The 23,281-nt window shown below is 35.4% G+C and overlaps 1 protein-coding gene across 1 annotated transcript in view; it reads left to right on the top strand.

The window, feature by feature from the left end:
• The window catches only part of LOC104509747 (dystrophin-like), a gene marked incomplete at its 5' end in the record, with an annotated part of 131,193 nt that overhangs the window by 23,535 nt on the left and 84,377 nt on the right, over window positions 1-23,281 (top strand). The window contains 5 exon segments of the mRNA XM_010151784.1: window positions 380-467; window positions 7,874-8,115; window positions 10,163-10,343; window positions 18,077-18,222; window positions 19,204-19,416. Of these exon segments, the coding sequence (XP_010150086.1) occupies window positions 380-467; window positions 7,874-8,115; window positions 10,163-10,343; window positions 18,077-18,222; window positions 19,204-19,416 (870 nt within the window).

The raw sequence follows: 23,281 nt of genomic DNA, 5'->3' as shown, positions 1-23,281 counted from the left end.
CCTGCTGTTAACAATAGGAGCCACATGAGAAATGAGGATATATATTCCTGCACAAGGAATTTCTGTTGAACATATATTTTCTTCTGAAACATTGGGCTTTGGGTAGTTTTTAATTTGTCTCTTTTATTTCTCTGAATAATACTGATGTATATTTTTTGTCAACTCTGCTGTGTTCTGCTTCTCAGTTTATGTATTTGACTTTATGACTGAGTCCCTTCCTGATGGTATCTGGTACTCATTGCTTTGATTGCAAATTGGGAGGCTGGCAGGACAATATGACAGGTTAAATGGTCGCAATGAATGGGAAGACATCCCTGAGATTAATTGCTTTCTTCAAAATCCCTCTGTTGAAATATTCACCTTTCCTGTCGTGCTGCAGGCCATCCAGCGAGAAAAGCCTGAGAAGTACAGAAAACTGCAAGATGCCAGCAGATCAGCTGAGGCCCTGGTGGAACAGATGGTGAATGGTAATTACATGGGAGTTGATTTAGATAATCTTCTTAGGGATTTGATAAATGCACAGGTTCATATTTATCACGAGAATTGTATTAGCAAATACTGTCTGAACGAAACAGTAAAGTGATGTTGCCTGATTTTTCTTTTATTATTTCTGAAAATTAAATGTGTTAATTAGAAAAGAGGAAAAAAATCTTACCCCTCTAGTACCATGAACAGAAATGTGTGTAAAACGTGCTTGCAGTAATGAACTGTATATTAACAATCTGTTCTGGGCAGAGACTTAAGTTTTCATCTTATTTTCTGAGTATGTTAAGCTTTTGAAGATACATGAACTCTTCTGAGTTAGAGAGCTGTGAAGGTCTTATACTGAACAGTCAGAAAAAAGTGCTTTCTGAAATAATAGAGAATGTATATGTATTGCTGTAATGTTCTGTATCATGGTAATTTAACATTTTATTGAGCTTTGGAAGAGATACTGGGCATTTGGGTTTTTTTAAGAATATAAATGTCAAAGCTTATAGAATTCTTAAAAAGAAAATTAGTTGTAATTTGTTTTAATTTTTATTATGATTTAAAAAAATATTCTGTTTTGGCATTCTTTTGAACTTTTAGATATTTTTAAGGGAAAAAGACAAACCAGAAGAAAGATAGATGGAAGTAAAATTTTAAGTCATGCCATTGTCTTTGATATTAAAGGATGTCTAACTTTGCAATAAAATATTAAATACAGGCCAATATCTGTCATACTGATATGATTACCAGAAGTATGTGTGTTGAATGCATTGAGCCTCAGAACATAAATTTTATATTAAATTGTTATAATGAAAAGCCAAGAATTTAATTGCTGAAAGTTAAATCCTTTGACTTTGAGATATTAACTGTCCAAGATAAACAAATTTGATGGAATCCTAGGATTATCTCGCTTAAGTGTGAAGGTGTAGTATTTTAAAATTGACCATATTTAATGTGTGGGGCATATTTAATTACCATTTCTGTAACAACTGTCATGACGGTTCCCTTCCTACTCTCAGTGAACAGACTGAAGGGAGTCTGGTAACATTTTCTCCCTTTTTGAAATCCTTTGAGCAGTTTTACATGGCTGATCATTTAGGAAACTGTCAACTTTTTTGAACATGTTTTGTGCCTTGAAGATCTGGTTCTACAGGACACTTAAGGCAGTATTTGAAATGTTTGTGCTGCCACATCGAGATTGATTACATTAGTGCCTCACTATTCCTTTGGCCAAATGTAGACTTTCACCTCAAGAATTTCAGTTTCAAATTCTTTAGATTGTATAGTATATTCTGGTGACTAATTTTGGTGTTAGTTGTAGAAATCACTAGCATATTATATATTGCTTTTCTGTTACTGTACTACATACCATGTCCAGTATCAAGTGGATTAGCATTCTGTCTTAAATATTCTCATATGTTTTTAACTCAAGGTCCTCTCTTTTTTCTCCTTTAGTCCACAGGTCCATTCTTATTCATGGTTTATAGATGTTGTAATCTCAGCTGTGGCTAGATGTGCATATAAATATTTCCAATATCTTCTAAATCAGCCCTTCTTTAGGAAGCATGTCTTCCAGTTGGGGTGCAAACCCATGGTAGATAGACTAATTAAACCAGCATGACTGTATCTGTTTCCTGTCATCTGGCTCTTGAGCTGTGTATCATGCCATACATTATGATAGCCTTGGTAGCAAGAATATTTTAGCAAGGATGAGAGATTATTTGCATATGTGAGAATGAAGATCCTTTTAGTGTCTTGGTTTTGGGGAAGAAACACATTCCTTTGAAAAGAGAAACAGTTCCCTTGGACTTGAAGCCTAAAATATTTATGGGACTTTCAGCTACTCCACCGCTGCAAAGGCAATTTGAAGAATAGTGTATGAAATGGTTAAATAATGGAGTAATCACTACCAGGTGGGAGCGCTAGAGAGTAGAATTAAGTAATAAACATTAGTTGAGGAGAAATGTAAAATTATTGTAACAAAGAATTTGCAAATGGAATATCTTGCTAGGTGTTCAAAATTACATTTTGAGTGTAGAGAAAGTTAACTGCCATGTTCATCTCTTTTGTGGCTTGTGGAAATTAATTTGGGACATAGAGTCTTCATCTCTGTTGGGTTTTTTTGTGATTTCTGGATTCACTAAGAACAAGAGGATTTAGAATATGGAAGTTTTGTTGTATCTCCAAAGTAAAGTTCAACAGAGCAAACTGATTGCCTACATACGTTCCTCTTCTAATGCTGGAACCCTTTTCCATAACATGGGAAGAAACTGGAATTAATGTGCCTTTATGGATTTGTTGGAGACACGCAGTTTAACATCTGTTAGAGCGAAGATGTACTGTTAACTTGAATGAAAAGCCTCTCTATCACAATTTACAAATCACAGATGATTATGCTCCCACTGTTATTCTGCATGGAACTTTCCTTAGGAATACCCATCATACAGTTGATGATTATCATGCATTTGCAGTGTAATCTACAATTAAAAGCGTACACAAGGCAAAGAGATTTAAGGCATAGATCAGTTGTGAAGTCAAGTGATGACTATTTTAACTGCATTATTATTTTTTACTTGTGTATCAATTAGTTCAGGACTAATAATGATTAGATTCTTAAGATTCCAATTATGCTATGACTAAATTCTTGCCTTTACTTATGTATAAAATGTGCATCCTCTTTGCTTGTAAACAAGATTCTGAATGTAATAGATGAAGAGCTTTAAAAGATGAATAACTGCGGTGGATTATAACAGAGAATACAGAATGCTGGTGAATTTCATTGTTGTATCATTTATATTTCTTGCTTTTATTTTTACTGTGATAGGAGGGGGAATAACTAAAAAATAGGATTCAAATTCAATAGACAATTGGATTTGTTTATTTAGGGTTTCATTTTTTTGTTCCTTAGCACAGGGGAAAATATTCTAAGGAAGTGTATTTATACAGGGCACTCTTCTTGCCTTATGTAAATGCTTTCAGCCTATGTCAGCAGAAGTATTTTGTACTAGAAAGAACTTCCCTCTCACACAGTGTAGCCATTCTGGTGTTTGTAAGAAGTGTGTCTGCATATTGCCATTTGAAAGACTTACCCCATCACAGGGAAAATCATTGATGCTTTTGGTAGTTGATTCTTTAACCAACCAACCATCATCTAGATGAGCTGTGCTCTGCCTCTCCTGGCCCATGCTTTTAAAGAAGTCTGGTGATTACAATCAATGAAAACCTACATCTCCTCTTCACCAGTGTTTCTAGGAAAAAAAATTCTATTCTGTTTTTCTTTTTCTAATATAGAATAACAAATGTGTTGATGCATGAGTGAAGCAGTTTAGCAGTTTGAGTGGGCACTTGACTATTATACTAGTTTAGAATAAAATAAATAGGGCATCAAAATCAGTACGCAGAGAATTTTGATAAGCAGTATTAAAGTGAATGCAAATTAATTTGTTGTGATAAAATACGTAATTATTAAATGTCACTGTTCTGTGGAAGAAATATATTATCTTGTGAGTTGCCATTTCACATACACTTATGAGTCAAAGGCTGTGAAATCCCATAATAATTTTATAATATTTTATATTATTCTGTCATAGAACTATAGAAAATTATAAATGCACTTAATATGATATACTTCATAATAAGTGGCAACTCCAAAGTACTTGCATGTAAGGTGCTGCACAATTAAAAACATTCAGACACGATTTGTTATGCGCAGTACACAAGGTAATAAAATTAATGGATGCACTTCAAATAATGATCTGTTTCCTCTGGGTGCAGTATATTTATTCACTGATTATATCAGAAGCTTTTAGAATATGAAACATGAAAAGATAATGAACCATTATACCTAAAATAATATTGTTTTACCAGAGAATGGGTTTTATATTGGTTTTTTGTCTGCTTGTCAACTTTTGGTGTGTCTTGCTGGCATGAGTAAAGCAGAGTTAGGGCATTGATGTTAACATCATGAATGAAAGCTGCTGGTTGTTAAAATTGCTAAAAATAATTAAGAAATCAGGATTTATCATAGAAGCAAGTTTCAAATTCTTAATTTTCATGATTTTAATGAGCAAATTAAAACATTAAATGTATGCCTTCATTTCATCGATTACTCAAATAGTAATTAATTTGTCATTTTCAATGTGATGGTGGACTAGCTTTCTTAAAAAAAATAAGACGACATTTTGAGCAATTTGCCTAAAAAATTTCAAATGCAAGTAATGTCCATATTCTTTCATCCTTCTGAAAAAGGTATACCAACAACTGATATAAAGCTTTATGTTACCTGAGTGGACAGTGAATTAAGAATTTTAAAAATGCATCCTATTGAGATGTTCAGATGGGTCTTCCTTTCAGTAGCATATTGTGTTGCCTAATGGTGCTTCATGCCTGCAATCTTTGGCCAAAAATTGCTCTGCACACTGTGTTCGTATACTGCTTGCTTCAGTTACAAGAAGAGCAAAAGCATTGGTTCATTTGTGCACTTGTGGAATCACATTTAGTATCAGAGTTTAGATATTAGAGAAAATAATTAAAGAAAATTATAGAATCATAGAATGGTTTGGGTTGGAAGGGACCTTAAAGACCATCTAGTTCCAACCCCCCTGCCATGGGCAGGGACACCTTGCACTAGATCAGGTTGCTCAAAGCCACATCCAGCCTGGTCTTGAAGACAACCAGGGATGGGGCATCCCCAGCTTCTCTGGGCAACCTGTTCCAGTGCCTCACCACCCTCTCTGGGAAGAACTTCTTCCTGATATCTAATCTAAACCTCCCTGATTTCAATTTGTCCCCATTACCCCTTGTCCTGTCACTACAGGCTCTTGTATAAAGTCCTCTCCCAGCACCCTTGTAGGCCCCCTTCAGATACTGGAAAACTGCAATGAGGTCTCCTCGGAGCCTCCGCTTCTCCAGGCTGAACAAGCCCCGTTCTCGCAGCCTTTCGTCATAGGAGAGGTGCTCCAGCCCACTGATCATCTTCGTGGCCCTCCTCTGGACAATTGAATAATTGAATAATACTGAGTATTTTCACATATTTAAGTGTTATGTTATGGGGGACATAGGAGTGAAAAGAAAAAAAGAGGCTATGATGAATCTAGATTTTCAGCTGAAATACAGTCCTCTCTGAATCCTTGAGGAAAACATTACAGTGAAAAGCATTGTTATGTAAGGAGAATCCATGACTGCACTTCCCCTGGTAATCATAATCTTGCCTAAGGGTACTTTGGAGACTGTGGCAGCTGAAAAAAGAGGAAAGGAGAAATAAATAAAAGTGATCTTTTTATATCTACTCTGCCAAACTCATAGGCAGTGTCTTCCAGGTTCAGAGGAAATCATGAACACAGCAGCAAAGATGTGTGTTATCTGTTATGAGTATACAGCTTTTTTATAAGCAAAGTCACAACAGGACAGAAGCAGTTGTTGAAACAGGGCATAGTTAAAGGCTCATCTTTGTAGGTGTTTGTTCTTGCTGTTGGTAAGATTCAGTATCTGTGTGCCTGGTCATCTTTGATTGCTGTTATTCAGACAAGCTATGCCATTTGTGTTTATGCTGCCTCTTCACGTTTTACTCTATGTTCAGAAAATGTACTTACGCATACCACATCTCCAGATACAAACAGACACACACAAAGGACCAGATCACTCTTGGATTTTATTAAGATGTGTCAAAATACTGTTTACCTCTTCATGCTTTAACCTTAATTTTATGTCCTTGTTCTGCCTCAAACTGTGCCATCCAGTTTCTGGAGTATATTGTCTATATATAGCTACTCCAACCACCCCAGATGCCATTATCTCCCAGTAGTACTGGGCTTCCTATCCTTCTACATTTTTGCTTGCTTGTACTTTTTGAAATCATGCACAATTTGCTTGGCTAGGGCAACATACTTGAAACAGAGCATGTCGAGGGATCTGCTATCAGGTACTGCACATGCTGTTTCCAAGTGGGTACTGCACACGCTGTTTCCAAGTGGGTTGTTTCCAAGTGACTCTGAATGAATAGCTCTGAGCTGAATCCAGAATAGGATTTGCCAGAGAACTAGAGTGCTCCACAAGGGACATGATGCCAGATTATAATTTAGTGCAGATTACCATATAGCATGGATTATAGTAATTCCTTAGAAAATTTTATTATAATAAATTTCCAGTAATTATTTAAGGCATTTAGCTGTAATTAGGACTCCATTTCCTATGTTCCACCTTCAAAAATTGCACATGAACTTTGCTATTTTTTATCCCTGATAAAGAAATATTTACTGGCAAAACAGTAAGATATTGTACCCGTTAACTAGTACATTATTAAATGATGATGATGATGTTAAAAATGTCCTTAGGCATATAGCATTACTCAGTGGATTCAAAAATTTATTAATTTTGAAGTCAATATTGATCCTATTGCTATGTGTATCTTTGCATGTCATGTCAGTAAAAAAGGTTGGGGATTACATTTAAACTTCCTCTGAAAAATAACTGAGATGCTTAAGTTAACATTATTTTGAACTCAACCAGTGTTCAAGTTTCAGAATAACTATAAATTATGTTATTGTACAACCCCTTTGCTTATCTTTGATATGTATTGCTTGGCTGGTCTCAGGGAGTATATAGAACTCTTCTACCTTTGAATAGTTCTAAATAATTGCCTCATCTGTAATAACTGAAGTCAGTTTTATTAACTTATCCATAAACCATATCAAAGAAACCAAACCATGGCTGAAAATAATCACAGAGAAGTGTCACCTATGGTTTCTCAACTCTCAGCCTTTGCTTAAGGTCTACCGGTGGTCACTGTTGGACACAGGGAATTGGCCTACGTGGAGGTGTGACCTGATAATATGTTTATTGCTCAGTGCTTATGATATTTCTAAAATACTATACATTGCAAAAACTAAGGACTGCATTATCAGAAACATCAAAATAACTGCAGAATATAGTTCCCATCCACTTTAATTGGTCTTTTTATTAAAAACAAAACCCAAAACAAACAAACAAACGAAACCCAGAAAAAACAAAGTCTTGAATATTAAATCTAATTACAGTCCAGACAGACTTTCAAAATCCAGTTGTCAGACATTTTCTTATTTATTACAGCAGTTTTAATTAGCTTTATGAATTGTATCTCTACATTCTGTTTTATTTTCTTTCTTGTACTTTAATGCACTTTATAATCCATTCCCATAGCAACAAAAGTTTCTTGGCAGCAACTTAAAACCTTTTTGAAATGCTTTCTCCACAAATGTGTAACATCTGTATGTTCAGGAATGTTATTTGGTGATAAATCATTAACTGGATTTATGAGCTCTCAAATACAGTAATTAAATTGTTAAATTATTTTACTTTGTTTTAATTATTTTATTTTATGACTTGGTTATCTTTAAGTGTTGAACTTCTCTTGTTTTCTTTCTAGAGGGTCTGAATGCTGACAACATTAGACAAGCCTCAGAGCAGCTGAAGAGCCGCTGGATTGAGTTCTGTCAGTTGCTGAGTGAAAGACTGGCATGGCTGGAGTACCAAAATAACATCATTGACTTCTACACCCAGCTGCAGCAACTGGAGCAGACAGCAATTACTGCAGAAAACTGGCTGAAAGCACAACCCACACCAGCAGCAGATTCTGCTGCAGTAAAAACTCAGTTGGAAAAATGCAAGGTTAGAGATTCTTCTCCAAGTTTTCTGTTACATTGTACTTCATAGGTGTTCCAGCAGTGGGCCAGGTTATTTCATTGTAAAAATGGAAAATGGACTCCTTATCTTTGTAAGGTAATTATTGAAAATATTTATTCAAGTAAAGATTGGTAAAGGAATAAACAGGCAACAGAACCTAGCATGTGGATATTTAAAACTCTGCCCCAAATATTCTGTTATTAAGATACTCAGATACCTAAAGCTAGGGGACAATGCCCATAAGCTCTTTCTTTTTTCTTCTTTATTTTTTTCTCCTGTAAGAATCTGTGTCTTTGATTCTTCATCAAGAAACTGTTGCTTATCACCTCTGTAGTAAGGATCTGGGACAGAATTTGTCTTCATGGTCAAGTACAAAATTCTGCCATTGCAGACCACTTTACTTGTTACGTACCCTGCATTTTGATGTATTTTGTAGTCAGATGAAGGAATACTCTTCTGTCATGATATGACAGAATTATAATATTTGTACAGAAATGGTCACACAAATTCACTCCTTATTCTCCCTAAACATTTTCATTTGTGTGCTGCACCACTATAGAAATTTTCTTCTCTCTCTTGCTGTAGAAAACTCTATGGGTGGGGATTATTTAAAAGCTAATATTGTTTGACAGGAATCTATTGAGCTGTAGTACTGTATTATAAATTGCATGACATACTTGTAGAAGTTTGACTTTGACATATTTGGTTCTAGATTCTCTCAAACTGAAAATAATGTTGGAAACTCAAGTTTAGGTCTGTGCTATTACTTCTGTTTTCAGGCATTTCCAAGCTGTCAGTGTTCTTACAGGGTTTTTTTGTTTTCTTGCAGAAAGCTTATGTTAGACCAGCTCTGCTATGAACTGTACATTTGACTTAACTTTCCTCATGTCTTTTTACTTGGTAGTTGCAAGAGTCACAGGGTGTACAAGGACTTCTGATGGTATAATAGCAAAACCTCAACCTGTAATGTGTTGCTGTGGGACTGCTAGAAATCACTGTGCATCTCCACCTCTCCTCTTCTAGTTCATGCTCTTTAGCCTGTACATAATCTAACACAGATGGGCCCAAGATTATGGGAAGTGTAGAGGTTTTCTCTTCCCAGCTTCACATCAAAAGGATGCTTCTTAGGCATGGATTTTTAATGCAAAATCTATCTCGTTTTCTTTGAGCATTACACTACTAAATAATGTCATGTGAAAGTGGCTTTAAGCAATGGCAAGAGGATCATAGTGGGAGCAGAGGTTTGTGATCTGTCACGGTTTAGCCTTATCTGGCAATTAAGTACTTCTCAGTCGCTCACTCAACCTCAGCCTGCTCCCACAGTAGGGAAGGGTCAGAAGAAGGAAAAAAAAAAAAAAAAAACCACACCAACCCAGGGAAAGCTCATAATACATGAACTATTTAATAACTATTTAATAACATAAATGAAACTTATTGTGATACTAACAATACTCGTAAGTAATTAAACCAATAGAAAATAGAACATATGATACAGTATCTCAACACCTGTGGACCAACACAGCCAGATTCCAAAACAGCAAGCAAATCTGCATGGAGAGAAATCCCCAAGCCTGAAAATGGGGATAAACACACCCACACACCCCCAGCCCAAGAGTGGGAATTAAAAAAAAAAAAAAAAAAAAGCCAGCCCAACAAAAGGAGGTAATGACCCAGCTGCCTGAAAGCCCAAAAGCCTTAACAATGAGCCTCCTCCCTTGGGGCCACATTTCACATCTTCCCAAACTGCGTATGTACACCCCCCAGCCTGACCACTGAGCCTGACACATCATGGGGTGAAACAAAACCCCCTGGAAGCTGTGGGCCAGCCAGGTCTGTGTAGGAGAGCAGCTTGTTCCTGCCTGAAACCAGCACATGACCAAAGTTTAAAAATGTTGAATTTATTCCTATTGTAACTGATGTACTTGGAAGCAAAACAGTTGTGTAATGTGCATTGAAATGGTGGTGATCTCATGGCACTAGTGATTTCATTTGTTGGGCAGCTTTACCTTGGTGTTTTTGTTCAAACATGCAGGACGAAATCATCCGAATGTCAACCCTTCAGCCTCAGATTGAACGGCTAAAGGCTCAGAGTCAAGCGCTCAAAGAGAAAGAACAAGGGCCAGTGTTTCTGGATGCTGACCTTGCTGCTTTTACCAGCCATTTCAAGCAAATACTTGCTGACATGCATGCCAGAGAAAAGCAGCTACAGACCAGTAAGTGTTCATGATAAGTCAATTTGCCTGACTAGCATGTAAACAATAGGTGTATATATTTAGCTTTCCTACTTTTGTGTTTGCTTTTGTCACACTAAACCAGTAGTACAGTTTAGGGGGTGGTCTTTTTTGCAATTGAAATCGTCCTTCAGAAATTATCAATGTGTTATATATTTTATATTAGTAGGAAAACAAGGGAAGGTACACTATTCAGAAGCAATGGTTATAGTCAGGGGAATCCTACCACCAAATCTCTTGTGAACGTGTTTATGGACAGATGTAGGGATACTTTTTGGCAACACAACACTGTCTTTCTTTAGTCAGATTACGAGACATGGCTCTCTACCAAATGAGGTAGAGAGGAGAGAGTGTTTAATTGCAGGAGTGAATCTGCCTAAATTATCATAGAATAGAAATTTAACTCCTTAAAGCTCATCAAAGAGAGTAACTGCTTTAGGATATCTAGTTTTTCATTATGTGATTATGTCCCATTTTTGTAAACACAGAATATATGAATGTTAGTTACAACATTATTTACAATATGTGTAATAAATACATTTTTCAAAAGGGCAAAAATGCTATACCAAAATAGAATGTTGACTTTATTCATTACTAAAGGTACGTAGCATGCTAGTGACTACTGTACACTCTCTGTATTTGATTATGAAATCAAAAATAAAGTTACAGATAAAAACATAAAGTTAATTTTTCTTAACATCAAAGAGAATATTTGCCCCATAAACCAATGGTATCTGTAAATGACTACTGTTTTCAAATTAGACATAGCGCTAGCTCCTTCTAGTGGATCTTTGTAGTATTCCTCCTAAATTCTTCTATGTAGAGGTTTGGAATTTTTTTTCATCATCACTGCATTATTGTGCTTCTGTGGTCATTTCACACATGTACACACACACACAAACTGAAGAGGTGATGGTACATGGGAGAACTGAAGAAATAAAAGGCAAGTGTGCCATAACATGTGATGAAAGAATGAGCTATGGAAAGTTACTATGAAGAAGCGTAAAGTTTATTCCTGATTCTAAAGTCATGCAATAGAATGAATAAGATTTTAAAACTTTTAATGCCACACTGGTTTATATGATAAAATCAATTACCATTCGTCTAACAGGAAAATATGGTAAATGCTATCTTCTTGATGAATTCTTCTATATACAGTTCTGTGTAGTTGCTGGTGTTCCCTCACCTAATTTCACTGTAATGAGGTCTTACGAATTAACCAGTTGGTTAGTCCTGTAAGATGAATAGTGTTCATTGCCTGATCTGTATTGTCACCAACGAGGGGTTTTGGTAGCTGTTCATTCCCCCTCCCATGCTGCAGTATGCTCCTTCAGTGCCCTGGCCAGCTGCAAGAGCTGCTGTATTGACATGGCAGCATTGAACATGCCAGGGAGAGTCTCCTCAAGTGCTAGAGAACAGAAGTCCCTGAATAAATGTTTTATGGAGCCCTGGTCTGTTGTAACTGCTTTATGTGGCTGCTCTGTATCACAGGCTCTGCATCTCAAATAGTTCAGCTGTCAAGATGGGACTGTTTTATCCCTTGCATTACATAGCTGTAGTGATATTTTAGGTGAGATTATTATGTCAATCATATTGTATCTTCAGAAGTTTATACACTGTTTTATCCGAAGTTTAAACTTCCTTTCATAACTCTGCTTTAGATACGAGCACTAATGCTTGGAATATTGTTGTTAGTTCTAATGCCATTTCAGGAAGATCTTATGGATCAAAAACTGTGTGCGAAACAAACAAAAACACCAAACAAAAAAAACCCAAAGCTGAACCATAAAAGATTTGGCTCTTTGAGTTTCTTCTCCTTTCTCCACTGACTATTTTTCTTCTGTGGAACAGGCAGAGGAAAGGCCATATCCCATGCCTTTATTTTAGCCTTAGTTTAATAGAAAATGTTGGAATTTTGCTGGAGCGTTTTAGATATTTCTATCTCTTATTTACATAAATTCTATGCAATTAATTGTTTTGTATTGACAGAAGAACTTCTTAAAGACTGAATGCTGTTTTGCAAATGACTGATAGTATCTGTTCGTTTTTGTTCCTTGTACATCTACCTTACACAGGCTAAAGAGATTTTTTAATTATTATTTATTTTTCATCAATAAGGGATGTTTTATGGTAAAATAATTTTTCATTCTTCATTAAGAGTTTGACTGGGTTTTGGTGGGTTTTCTTTGGTTGTGTGTTTTTTGATTTGGGTTTTTTGGGGGTTTTTGGGGTTTTTTTTTTTGCAGTGGGATTGTTTGTTTTTTCATGTCCCATTACTTCATTGTCTTTTCTGGTGGATAAGAATATTTAGTTATTCTATTCTGTTTTCAAGGATTTTTTTTTTTCCAAAAATAAATTTTCTCTAGTTCTAAGAGGCTGTCTCACTGAAATATTTTTTTGGTTGGTAGGTTTTTGGTGTTTGGTTTTGTTTGTTTGGTTGGTTTTGGTGTTTTGGCTTTTTCTGGGGGGAAGGGAGGAAGGGGTAAGTTTGGGGTTTCTTTTAGGTTTATGAGTGCTTAGTATTTTCTCTATATTGCATAGTAGATTTAATAAAATGTTGTTAAAGATTAAATCAGATTTTCCCAAATGTCTTTCTCAAATGATTTAAGTAGCATTTCCAGTTAGAAAACCTAATTTAAGGCAAATCTTAAAAACAATTTGGGTTTTCTTTCACTCTTCTGCAATGTTGTTTATAAAAGAAATACAACCTCATAAAATATGAAGAAGTGCGACCACATTTTTCTTACTTTACAGAATGTCTACATAACCATATGTAACTGATCCTTTTGAAGGTGGTGTATCCATCGTTCCAGTTCTCCCTCCTCCCTAAAAACATTTACAGTCATTTATAGAATATTGATATACAGAAGAAATAGAGGTCAGACAATGCTTCAAACTATTAAGTAATGCACACAAGGGAGTGAAATGGACAAACACAGAAATAATTTTGAATATAATAGTGTGATTTCCCAAGGTGATTCTTAGTTTTATAATTGCCCTGGTGAAGAATGAAGGGTTGAACTTTCTATTTACTTGTTTTGAAATTAACTACTACCATGCTAGGGAGATTTCCTGGGAGCAGCCTGGTCAGCCTCCCATTCTCCTTAAGCCCAGGGAGAGGTCTCAGTCAGTGTCAGGTGTACTCCGTGGTTCAAACTAACTCCCAGGTGGCAGCTGATTCATTCCAGCATTTCTCTTGCTCTATGACTGGACTAAACTCTGTTAAGGTTCTTCTGTTATTTAGTCTTGCTCTAGTGAGCTCTTATCCAGCTGTGGTCTTCAGTGGAGAAGCCTTCTGAGACATGTTCTCAATTTGACAATTTGGAGTTTGGGGGGTGTGATTTGATTTTTAGAAATTAAGTAAAAAAAAAAAAAATAAAATAAAAAAACCTTTTATGGCAAGTAAAATTAAGAATACGAGCATGGAGATGGCAAAGGAAAAGTCATACTTATTTTCATTTTTTTGTGCTTCATAAATTCATACACTGTGCTTTCCTTTCAAATCCTGATGCTACCTTTTCAGGATCAGTAATTCTGAAACGTGACATCATAGTCATCACTGTTGTTATTATACTTTTTAAATTATTATTAATATTATTATGAAGTATCATTCATTGTCGCTTAAATGTTGTTTCTCCTATTTAATTCAAGAACACCTTTAGAAAGTTTTTGACTTCTGTATCATGTAAAGATTCATTAGATTTTTATTTACCTACCCCATGCTTATTGTTATTTTGCATGTACACTACTTTACTACCTAATCCACTAGTACCGTGTCTGAAAGAGGGTTGCATTACATAGAGTTCATGCAACTCACTCTTGGTATAATTTTATAAGGTAACAAACCACAGTAACCATAACAGTATGAATACCATGTGGACTTTTAGTGTGCCATTTGTCCACCTTTGTGTAAACTCTGAACTGCTAACTTATTTTCATGCTCTAAGTATCTTTGAAATGAGTTACAAGTGACAGTGAAATTGTTATGATATGTATAGTGATCTTCCACCAATCATTGTGTACTTGCAGAATAAAAATTTTAAGCAAGTGTCCTGTAAATTTCATAAATTCAAGTTTTTCTTAAGACCTCAAGTGTGATTTAGTAGCACTAATATTAATTGCTTTTTGGTTTGAGAGTTAAAATTTGGTTTGCTTTCTCTGAATGTGCCTTTTGAGTTGAAGATACAGCTCAGATGTGTGTGAGAAGATATTATTTTAATAGGTAATGTGCAGGTAATCTTATTTTTCTGTTGCATCCCTTTCCTCAGGTAATTATTTTCTATTTAAATAAAGAACACACAGAAAAAGCATATGAATTCATATGTGATAATGACCTCTGTAGGTCTCTCTATCCTTTTTTCCTCATGATAAAAATGAAAATTTATAAGGATGGGAAATAAAACCATATTAAGGGGAAAAGTATCTTTACAAGGTATTTACTTTGACATTAGATCTGTAGAACCAGAGAAGGACTTCCCTTCTATTTCTTTTAGGAAGTTAATAAATAAGAGACTTGTTAAAGTACTTACAGAACATTGAGTATGTATTATACAAGATTCTTTGTGACTCCACTTTGAAAATTTCTTGTGAAAGATGTGGGAGAAGGGAATCAGTGCTTTTATAAAGTTTTCAATATAAAGACTTTGATGAATAACTTCAAATATCTCTGTTAGGAAATAAGCAAAACAAAGTTGTGAGGAAACCAGCAGGGTTTTAAACACTGCAGTTACTACTGAGGAGATTTTTATGGGAAAGACATGCAGTTCAATCTAGTTCATTTATTTTGGGAAATAAGTCTTTACTGAAATGATCCCATACATTATATTTATTACCTTTCTTCTTATTTAATAATGATGTGATGAACAGTGGGATTTGTCCTGACTCTAAGAGATAGACATTGCAGAATATCCAGTGTCATTTGATAGTTGTTCAGATAATTGTATTCTCATTTCATTTCTGATTTGGGAAAATAATTTTGACTGGGAAATCTGGTCGCTAAAAAGGAAGCTGGGAGGAGAAAAGAGAGAATGTGTTTTACTCATTTGGAAAGCTGCTATCACATGTGTAAATACTTTGATTTATTAAAAATATATCCTGACCAAATGTCTATCTGCACAATGGATTTCAAAATCTAGGTACTTTCTCTAAAATTAATATAAAAGTGTAAATCTATTTGCCTTATAGTTCTCAAGGGTTAGAGTACACTGGTGTTAGTCACACCAAAATGCATTCCCTTCATGTAGAATAGATTAATGCAAAAATATTTTCCTATTCTGGGATGGGAACTGTATTTTGATGTTTCACAATAACATATTAGTATTTTCCTCTGTGATATTTTGTTACACTTCTGTCATGAGCCTTGTTCAGCTATAGCTTAGGTTGTAGACATGCTATATCTTTTTCACTCACTGCCAATTCAATTTTTCATAAAATATAGCAGAATCCATATTAACACACTGTGGTTATTATATGGACTTTAATCGATAAACATTAGTATCACAAAGCAAGTTTTAGGATAAAAATAAACAGGTCTGGATATGTGTTTATGTTATGAACATAGGAAATTCAGGGATTCATACTGCCCACAGAGACCGTAAATGTCTTAGATTATTGAGACAGCTAAAATTCTGTAACGTGACACTCTCTGTAGGAATTTGAATTGTCACCACTGACATAACGAGCTGCAAAGGCAATATAGGCTCTTAAGTGTAACCCAAAAAGATGCTAATATGCTTCCTTGTGGATGAAAATGCTGACATATTGGCTATCTTTAAAAAGCAAACAAACTAAAAAAAACACAAAAAACCCCTCTCCTAAAAAGAAAGCAAACAATCCCAACAAGCTTCAAAAACTCACTAGAAGGTAGTATTTCACTACTAGCAATCTGGAAAAATGGAATAGGAAAACTATTTTTTCACTGAACTAAAAGTGTTTTTTAAATGCAATATGTAATAACTATATTGGAGAATCACTAGTTTGATTGAATCAGCAACTGTGATGCCACTTGAATCCTTATTTAGGCCTTCAAATGGTAGAGAACATCATTTGTTAAAATTGGACAAAAGTTTGCTGTGTTTGGATGACTTCAAAATTATTATTATTGTCAAACTTCCAGATAAGAGTTCCACGTGTTTTGGTGGAGTTTCCTGTAACAGCAAACCTTGGTTTTTTTACCTGTTCCACAATACTGTTCAGTACTACTGAAAATAGGTATTTTTATATAGCTGCTTGAAGTCATACATTAGTCCTAAGATTTTTTTTTTTCATTTAAAGGAGAAAATTATTTATGGAAGTCATCACAATACTGAAATCAATTCTAAATAAAGCTGTTGATTGAGTTGTATACTCCTTTAACATACCTGGGCTGTTAATATTATATCTCCATTCATTTGGAGTGATGTGTTTAAATGCATGTTCTATTCTGAAGTAGGAATTTTTTGTATTAAATAAATCAAAGACAATACAAATTTCACTATATATATTAAAAAAAAGGTATTTGGTGAGATGAAAAATGTTTGTTTTCTGTGTTTCCAAGAAGGTATTAATATTGTTTTCTGTGTAAAGAAAATACATTGCAAGGGAAGAAATTCTTGTTTTTCCTGGTACTGAGTCCTATCTTTCATAAATCCCAAGATGTGTGTGATAAATCAGATCAGCCAAGATTTTTGGCAGAGGAAAGTATGCTATACAATGTGCAAAAACCACCAGAGAGAGCTTAAATTGCCCTGATTTTAATATGTTCTTATGATACCTAACTAAAAATGTACATTTTTTTCAAGTAGCACTTTGTTGATCACACATAAAAATAGGTTAAAATCTGAAGTACTTTCTGCCAAGCATTGCTGTATGAGAATGTAAGCAGGCTTGCACTTAAAAACTTCAAACATGGTGTTTGACATAATTGCTTTCTGAACAGCTATATGATTTCTCAATACAAATCCTTCTGAAACACCAAAGGCATACAGAAGATAGAAATAGGTGTAACATTTTTTTGAGCTTTCATATACTCCTTTATTATGTGGTATAAGTTGGAAATGTTTCATGGTATTTCTCTGGACTTTTCTCAATGAATATAGAGGCAACTGCTGTTGAGGACAGAGGGAGTATCTCTGCTAATGAGCTGCTCATGTGTGTGCCAGATGTTGTCTATTTACAGCAGCTGTAATGTTGGCACAACAAGCACAGTTCAATAAAATTCAACTTTAGTGCAGAAGAAAGATTAATTTTCTAAGCTTCTGTGCTTTCTTAATCTTCTTTCTTAAGCACAGAAGATTTTGCTTGAACAGAAACATTAAATACACAAACATGAGTCATAAAAAAGGAGTGCTCTTTATTACTACATTTCTGAAGTTAGATTTTGGGTTAAGTACGATGGTTTTTCTATTGACCTCTAAACAGGCTCTAAAAAATTAAAACAAGTTGTCTTGGCCATAAGACCAGTTGTCCTGTGACCTATAACAAGAGAGTCAAATGACATACAATTGATAAAATGATAGGAGATATAAACATTAGAATGAGTCTATTAATTCTTCAAAATCTATCTGCTTCCACAATTTTTTAAAAAATTTGATGCTGTCACACTGGGCCTGTTGCAATCTGTTGCAAAATAGCCGACTTCAATAAGGCTCAATATTTTATCAAACATCTTCTGTCAGCAAACCAAATAATGAAGAACAAAATTATTTTGTTTTCTTTTTCTTTCCCATTGAATGTAGTTTTTGACAGTTTGCCTCCTGCACACTACAAAGAGACAATGAGCACTATACTTGTGTGGATCCAGCAGTCAGAAACTAAACTCTCCATGCCTCGGGTTGCAGTTGCTGAATATGAAATCATGGAGGAGAGACTCAGGGAGCTCAAGGTGAGTGGTCAGGCTGTGGGAATGAATGTCTCAAATGAAAAGTTTAGAGGAATGGAAGATAAAGTTGTCATGAGTCTGCTGATGCCTACAGATTTTGACTGAACTAATCGCTTTTGGGGTTTAGCCAGGGGTTTCAAGAGATTCTGGATACTTACTTATATTGATTCCTAAATTTAAAGTATTGAAAGAGTTCTTCACCATTGAAACCAAATTTATAAGATAGCAAACATGTTAAGGAAAAGCCTTTGTTTCTCCTCACAATATATAAAATATTCCTTTGAGAATAGCTCTGGTAGGTGCATAGATTTAGGTCATTTAATTTTCCAGTGCTGACAGGGAAATGATTGTGATTTGCAAAATGCAGCATGTGCTTTGTCAGATTTTCTGTTGAATTTACAGGCAAACACAAACGTGGAACAAGTTTTGCCAGTGGGCACAAACCTTCCCTGCATTTCAATGTTTTATATTGTCCTCCTACTGGGTGGCTAATGAACATGTTTGATGCAACTATCAGTGTACATGCAGAAATAAAAAGAAGAATATTTTAAAAAAAAAAAAGCTTTAGATGCAGCAAATTTGGGCTAAGAATTGCAAAAAAATTTTGAGAAAAAGTTATCAAAAACTAAATCAAAGAAAAAGTTCTAAGTTTTTTCTTTTTGTCCATGTATAATCTGATTGTTTTGAAAGTGTAATCATTAGGGCTATAGTAAATTCCTGTCTCAAATTAATGAATTGTATATGGAACACCTGTATTAACAAGCACAAACACCTCTAGTTATATTCTCAGTTCAACTGAAAATTCCACTTTCTGGTTTGTGTGAGAAAAGAAATTCCAACTTCCTCAGTAGAAGATATCAGATGTTTTAGCAAAGGTGACCTACATTTTTAATTTTCAGTCCTTTCTTCAGCAGTCCAGCTTATGTGAAACAAAGAGAATTGTCTGACACATGAATCAGGATAGTATTTGCTTCTTATTCATAGGCTCTACAAATTTCTCTGCAAGAGCAGCAAAAAGGCCTGAACTATCTCAGCACAACTGTGGAAGACATGGCCAGGAAAGCCCCTGCAGAAGTCAGCCAGAAGTATCGATCGGAGATTGAGGTGATCCTTGGCCGCTGGAAGAAATTATCAACACAGCTGGTGGAACATTGCCAGAAACTTGAGGAGCTTATGACTAAACTCCAGCGATTCCAGGTCAACCAAAATTTTTCAGCTCAACTTCTGTGTGGTGGCTTGTGATTGTGGGAATAGCACAGCATGCATTGATACATCTCAAGAAAATAACAACTAAGAGAAATATCAAAGTGGTTCCTAAAATATATTTAAACGCTCACCTGATTTTGATGGGTACAAGATTTTACTTTTAATTCTGATTTTGCGTCGGTTATTTCAGTAGTAAAACTGAACTTTGATTTCAGTGCAATTGCTGCTAATATTCCTCTACTTTCTTTTTCAATTTAGCTGGAGTACTTTTTCATGCAGCTGAAATAGCTCCAACCATATTGACTTTAAGGGATTTACTTACATAATTAAAATCATTTGTAATATGGTAATGTCTTGGCATCAGCTGCCAGAAAGCATAAGTGTACATGACTTACTCAGTTGCATTAATTTCAGGTATTTAGAATGATAGCATTGAAACCTTACGTTGTTTCTCTTATTGTGAGGATGTCCTATTTTTTACTTATTTATAAATCACATATATCACCATTACAGAGGATGTCTATGACTTAGGTTATTTAAGGTTTAAAATACGTCCAGTTTTAACATATTCCTGTTCTATTTCCATATTATTTCAAGGAACAGGTTTTAGAGGAATTTAGATTAACCAGTCACAAAAATGGAGAAAGTATTTCAAATTTTTATACGTGATCTCTCCTCTTCCCCATGCAAATGAACACCTGCATACTCATGGGGGATATGTCAAAGAAAGTTCTGAAGGTTGAGGTCCTGCAGCCATACTCAAAGTTGTGTTCTCACAGTGTGTTTCTTCTGTTGTTTCCCTGTATTTCTTCTATTTACAACATCAAATATTTCTGTCCTTGGCTTTGGTTTGCTGGTAGTAGAACATGATACATGATTTGTTCCATGTTGTGAACTATAATACAATAGCATGTGAACTGTAATTGTTATTTTCAGCTTAATTGAGTTGTCAGTTCAGGATTTTTTTTTTTTTTTTTTTTTTTGGTCAAAGTATTCTTATATTTCTGCTTTTCTAGAGTAAAAAAAATTGATTTCTTTTTAGAGAAGAAAAAAAGTACTCATTACTTCGTTACTCTGCATCAGTTTTTAGACAAACAAAATGGACCAAAAAAGGAGGAAAATTTTTATCAGTACCACTGGTAATTACCCACTGAAATGTCATGTTTCTCTAAATTGTAACTTTGGGTCCATAGCTACACGACTTTTGAAGCTGACCATGAGATGAAGTTTCATGGTACAGTGCAATAATCTTGACCAGCAGCCAGATGCCCTCACAGCTGGTCTCTCACACCCTGTCCTCAGCAGGACAGGAGGAGAAAATAGTATGGAAAAGCTCTTGCGTTAGATGAAGACAGGGAGATCACTTACCAGTTACCATCACAGGCACCGACACAACTTGGGGAAAACTGATTTCATCGATTGTCAATTTAAGTAGATTTGAGTAGTGAGAAAAAAAAAAGAAAAAAAATAAAAGGACGCCTCCCCTCCTTCTCTTTTTCCTAGACTGCACTCCCTTATTTTACTCTTGTCTCCTCTCTCCCCAAGGGGCACAGGGGAATAGGGAATGGGGACTGCAGTCAGTCTGTAACAGCTCCTCTCTGCTGCTTCTCCTCCTCACTCTTCTCCCCTTCACCAGTGTGTGTCCTCCCAGGGGCTGCAGTCCTTCAGGAATTATCTGCTTCTGTGTGGACTCTGTGAGGGCTATAGCCTCCTAAAGGGCATATCCAACTGTTCCAGTGTGGAGCCTTCCATGTACTGCAGGGTGAATATTTGACCTACCATGGACTTTCATAGGCTTCAGGGGGACAACAATCACAGGGTGCAGAGAATCTCTACTGTGGCAGCTGGAGAATCTCCTCTCCTTCCTTCCTCACTCACCTTGGTGTCTTCAGGACTGTTTCTCACTTTTTTCTCTCCTACTGTGCCTGTCTGGCACGCTTTGTCTGACTTAACTGTATTATCACAGAGGTGTCACTAGCCAGCCTGAGGTCATCTGTGTCCTGTGGTGGGTCCATTGGAGACCTGGCTGTGTCCAGCACAGGGCAGCACCTGACCTCTCCTCACAGAGGCCACCACTACTAGCAAAACCTTCCACTCAATATATATAGGAAAACTGGAAAGTGGTTTATCAATAGTACAATAAAATATTTGCAATTGAGCAAACACATTTTGCTTGAGAAACTACAACTTTGCCCTTCCCCTCCCACCCCTCCAATCTCCAAATTTTCTGGAGATTTACAGGTTGCCTCACTGCTTTTAAAAGGACATGATCCTGAACATCATGACCATGCTCTGTAGGGCACATATTTTTAAAGCTATGTGGGCTATTGTTGCATACAAATCTTAGCCTTTATATTTATTGCTGAAGTCACTGTAATACATAGTTAATATAAAAAACATGGTCTTTTCAACCCCTTGTATACCTTGTCTTCCAGACAATTGTTTTAGTTGTTGCAATTTATGGCATGCACCAACAAAGGATACGAAAAAGTCAGTGTTGACAAATAAAATGCATTTACAGAATAATTCAAAATGCAAGTCATACATTAGATCTTCACTGGTAGCTGGAGACTGATTCCTTTTTAAGTAAATCCCATTAGATCTATATTTGCCAGCATTAATGAACTATACTTAAAGTATTCGTGTAAAAGTATTAAAGTTTGATAATGAAATATGATCCTGAACTATTTTTAATCTCAATGATAATCAAATGCACACTAGACACTCCAGCAGTGTTTTGGTAATTGCCATTCTGAAGTATACTGATAATTACTGTATGATCATTTTTATTAATTCAGTTCATTTTGCACATTAACTTGCTGTTAAAAATATCATGCCCATTAGGAAAATGCTCACTGTGGTTATTTATCTCGCAACAGTTGCTAAGGCATTTCTGTACACACTTCAGGTCACAGACTGTATTCTAATGAGGTGTCCTTTTTTGTGCTTTAATTCAACTTTGCATTCAGCATATAATATCAATATGTACTTCACTGTTTGTGAAAACAGTTTGATGAACAAATACTTTACAATTTGCATTTCAAATTTTTGCTCTTTATAATTTTTATTTCAACATGTGTATCTAATTGTTTACCTACAGTGGCATTTTAGAATAGATTTAAGTGACATTTTTTAAATCTCATTCTACCTTTCACAGTTTTAGATTATGTAATGTTGCCTGGGCTGTGTAGCATTCCCTCTTCAAGTATTTGATGTTCCGCTTTTTTTATTAATGGTGAGGATTAATGAAAGACTACAGAAAGGAAATTGCTCATTACAAATATTCTACTGCTAGAACAGTAACTAAGAATCAGTCTCTGAAATGACTCATAGACATTATATGATCTTCGTTTCTGAAGTGAACCTGTTTCAATTACTGTTACAGGGTTTTTTTTGGTTTGGTTTGGTTTTATTCTGAGTAGTAAGGGAGTTTTTCTGTGTTGTGTTCTGGAAGAGAAATAGGCAGTAGAGCATGCAACTTCCACAAGGAGCCCGATATTTAAAGTGAAGCACAGGAGGATTTGATAGGTGATCCAGCATTAATTTCAAAGTATGTGTTGCCTGAAGCCATATGAGAAAATATGTTCGCAAAGGACATCTGGGAGGTGTAAACTCAAGCATCAGAAAGTTACCCACTTGTGGATACATTAAACGAAGGTAGAAATGGTCAGAGTGCAGGCTGAAGGGTGGAGGACAGTCCCAGATAAAATTGGGTTTGCCTCTTTACTGTGTTTGTATTTTTCAGACTGTTCAATTATCTTGAAATTAGATTGCAATGAGTTTTAGTCATAGGGCCAGGATGAATTACAGTAGTGTCAGTCAGGTTCTTAGCGATGTAATAAAATGTCTTTTTAAT

Source organism: Eurypyga helias, unplaced genomic scaffold (genome assembly GCF_000690775.1).
Source record: "Eurypyga helias isolate BGI_N326 unplaced genomic scaffold, ASM69077v1 scaffold7005, whole genome shotgun sequence".
NCBI lineage: Eukaryota > Metazoa > Chordata > Aves > Eurypygiformes > Eurypygidae > Eurypyga > Eurypyga helias.
This window is presented reverse-complemented; position numbering and strand designations above follow the sequence as displayed.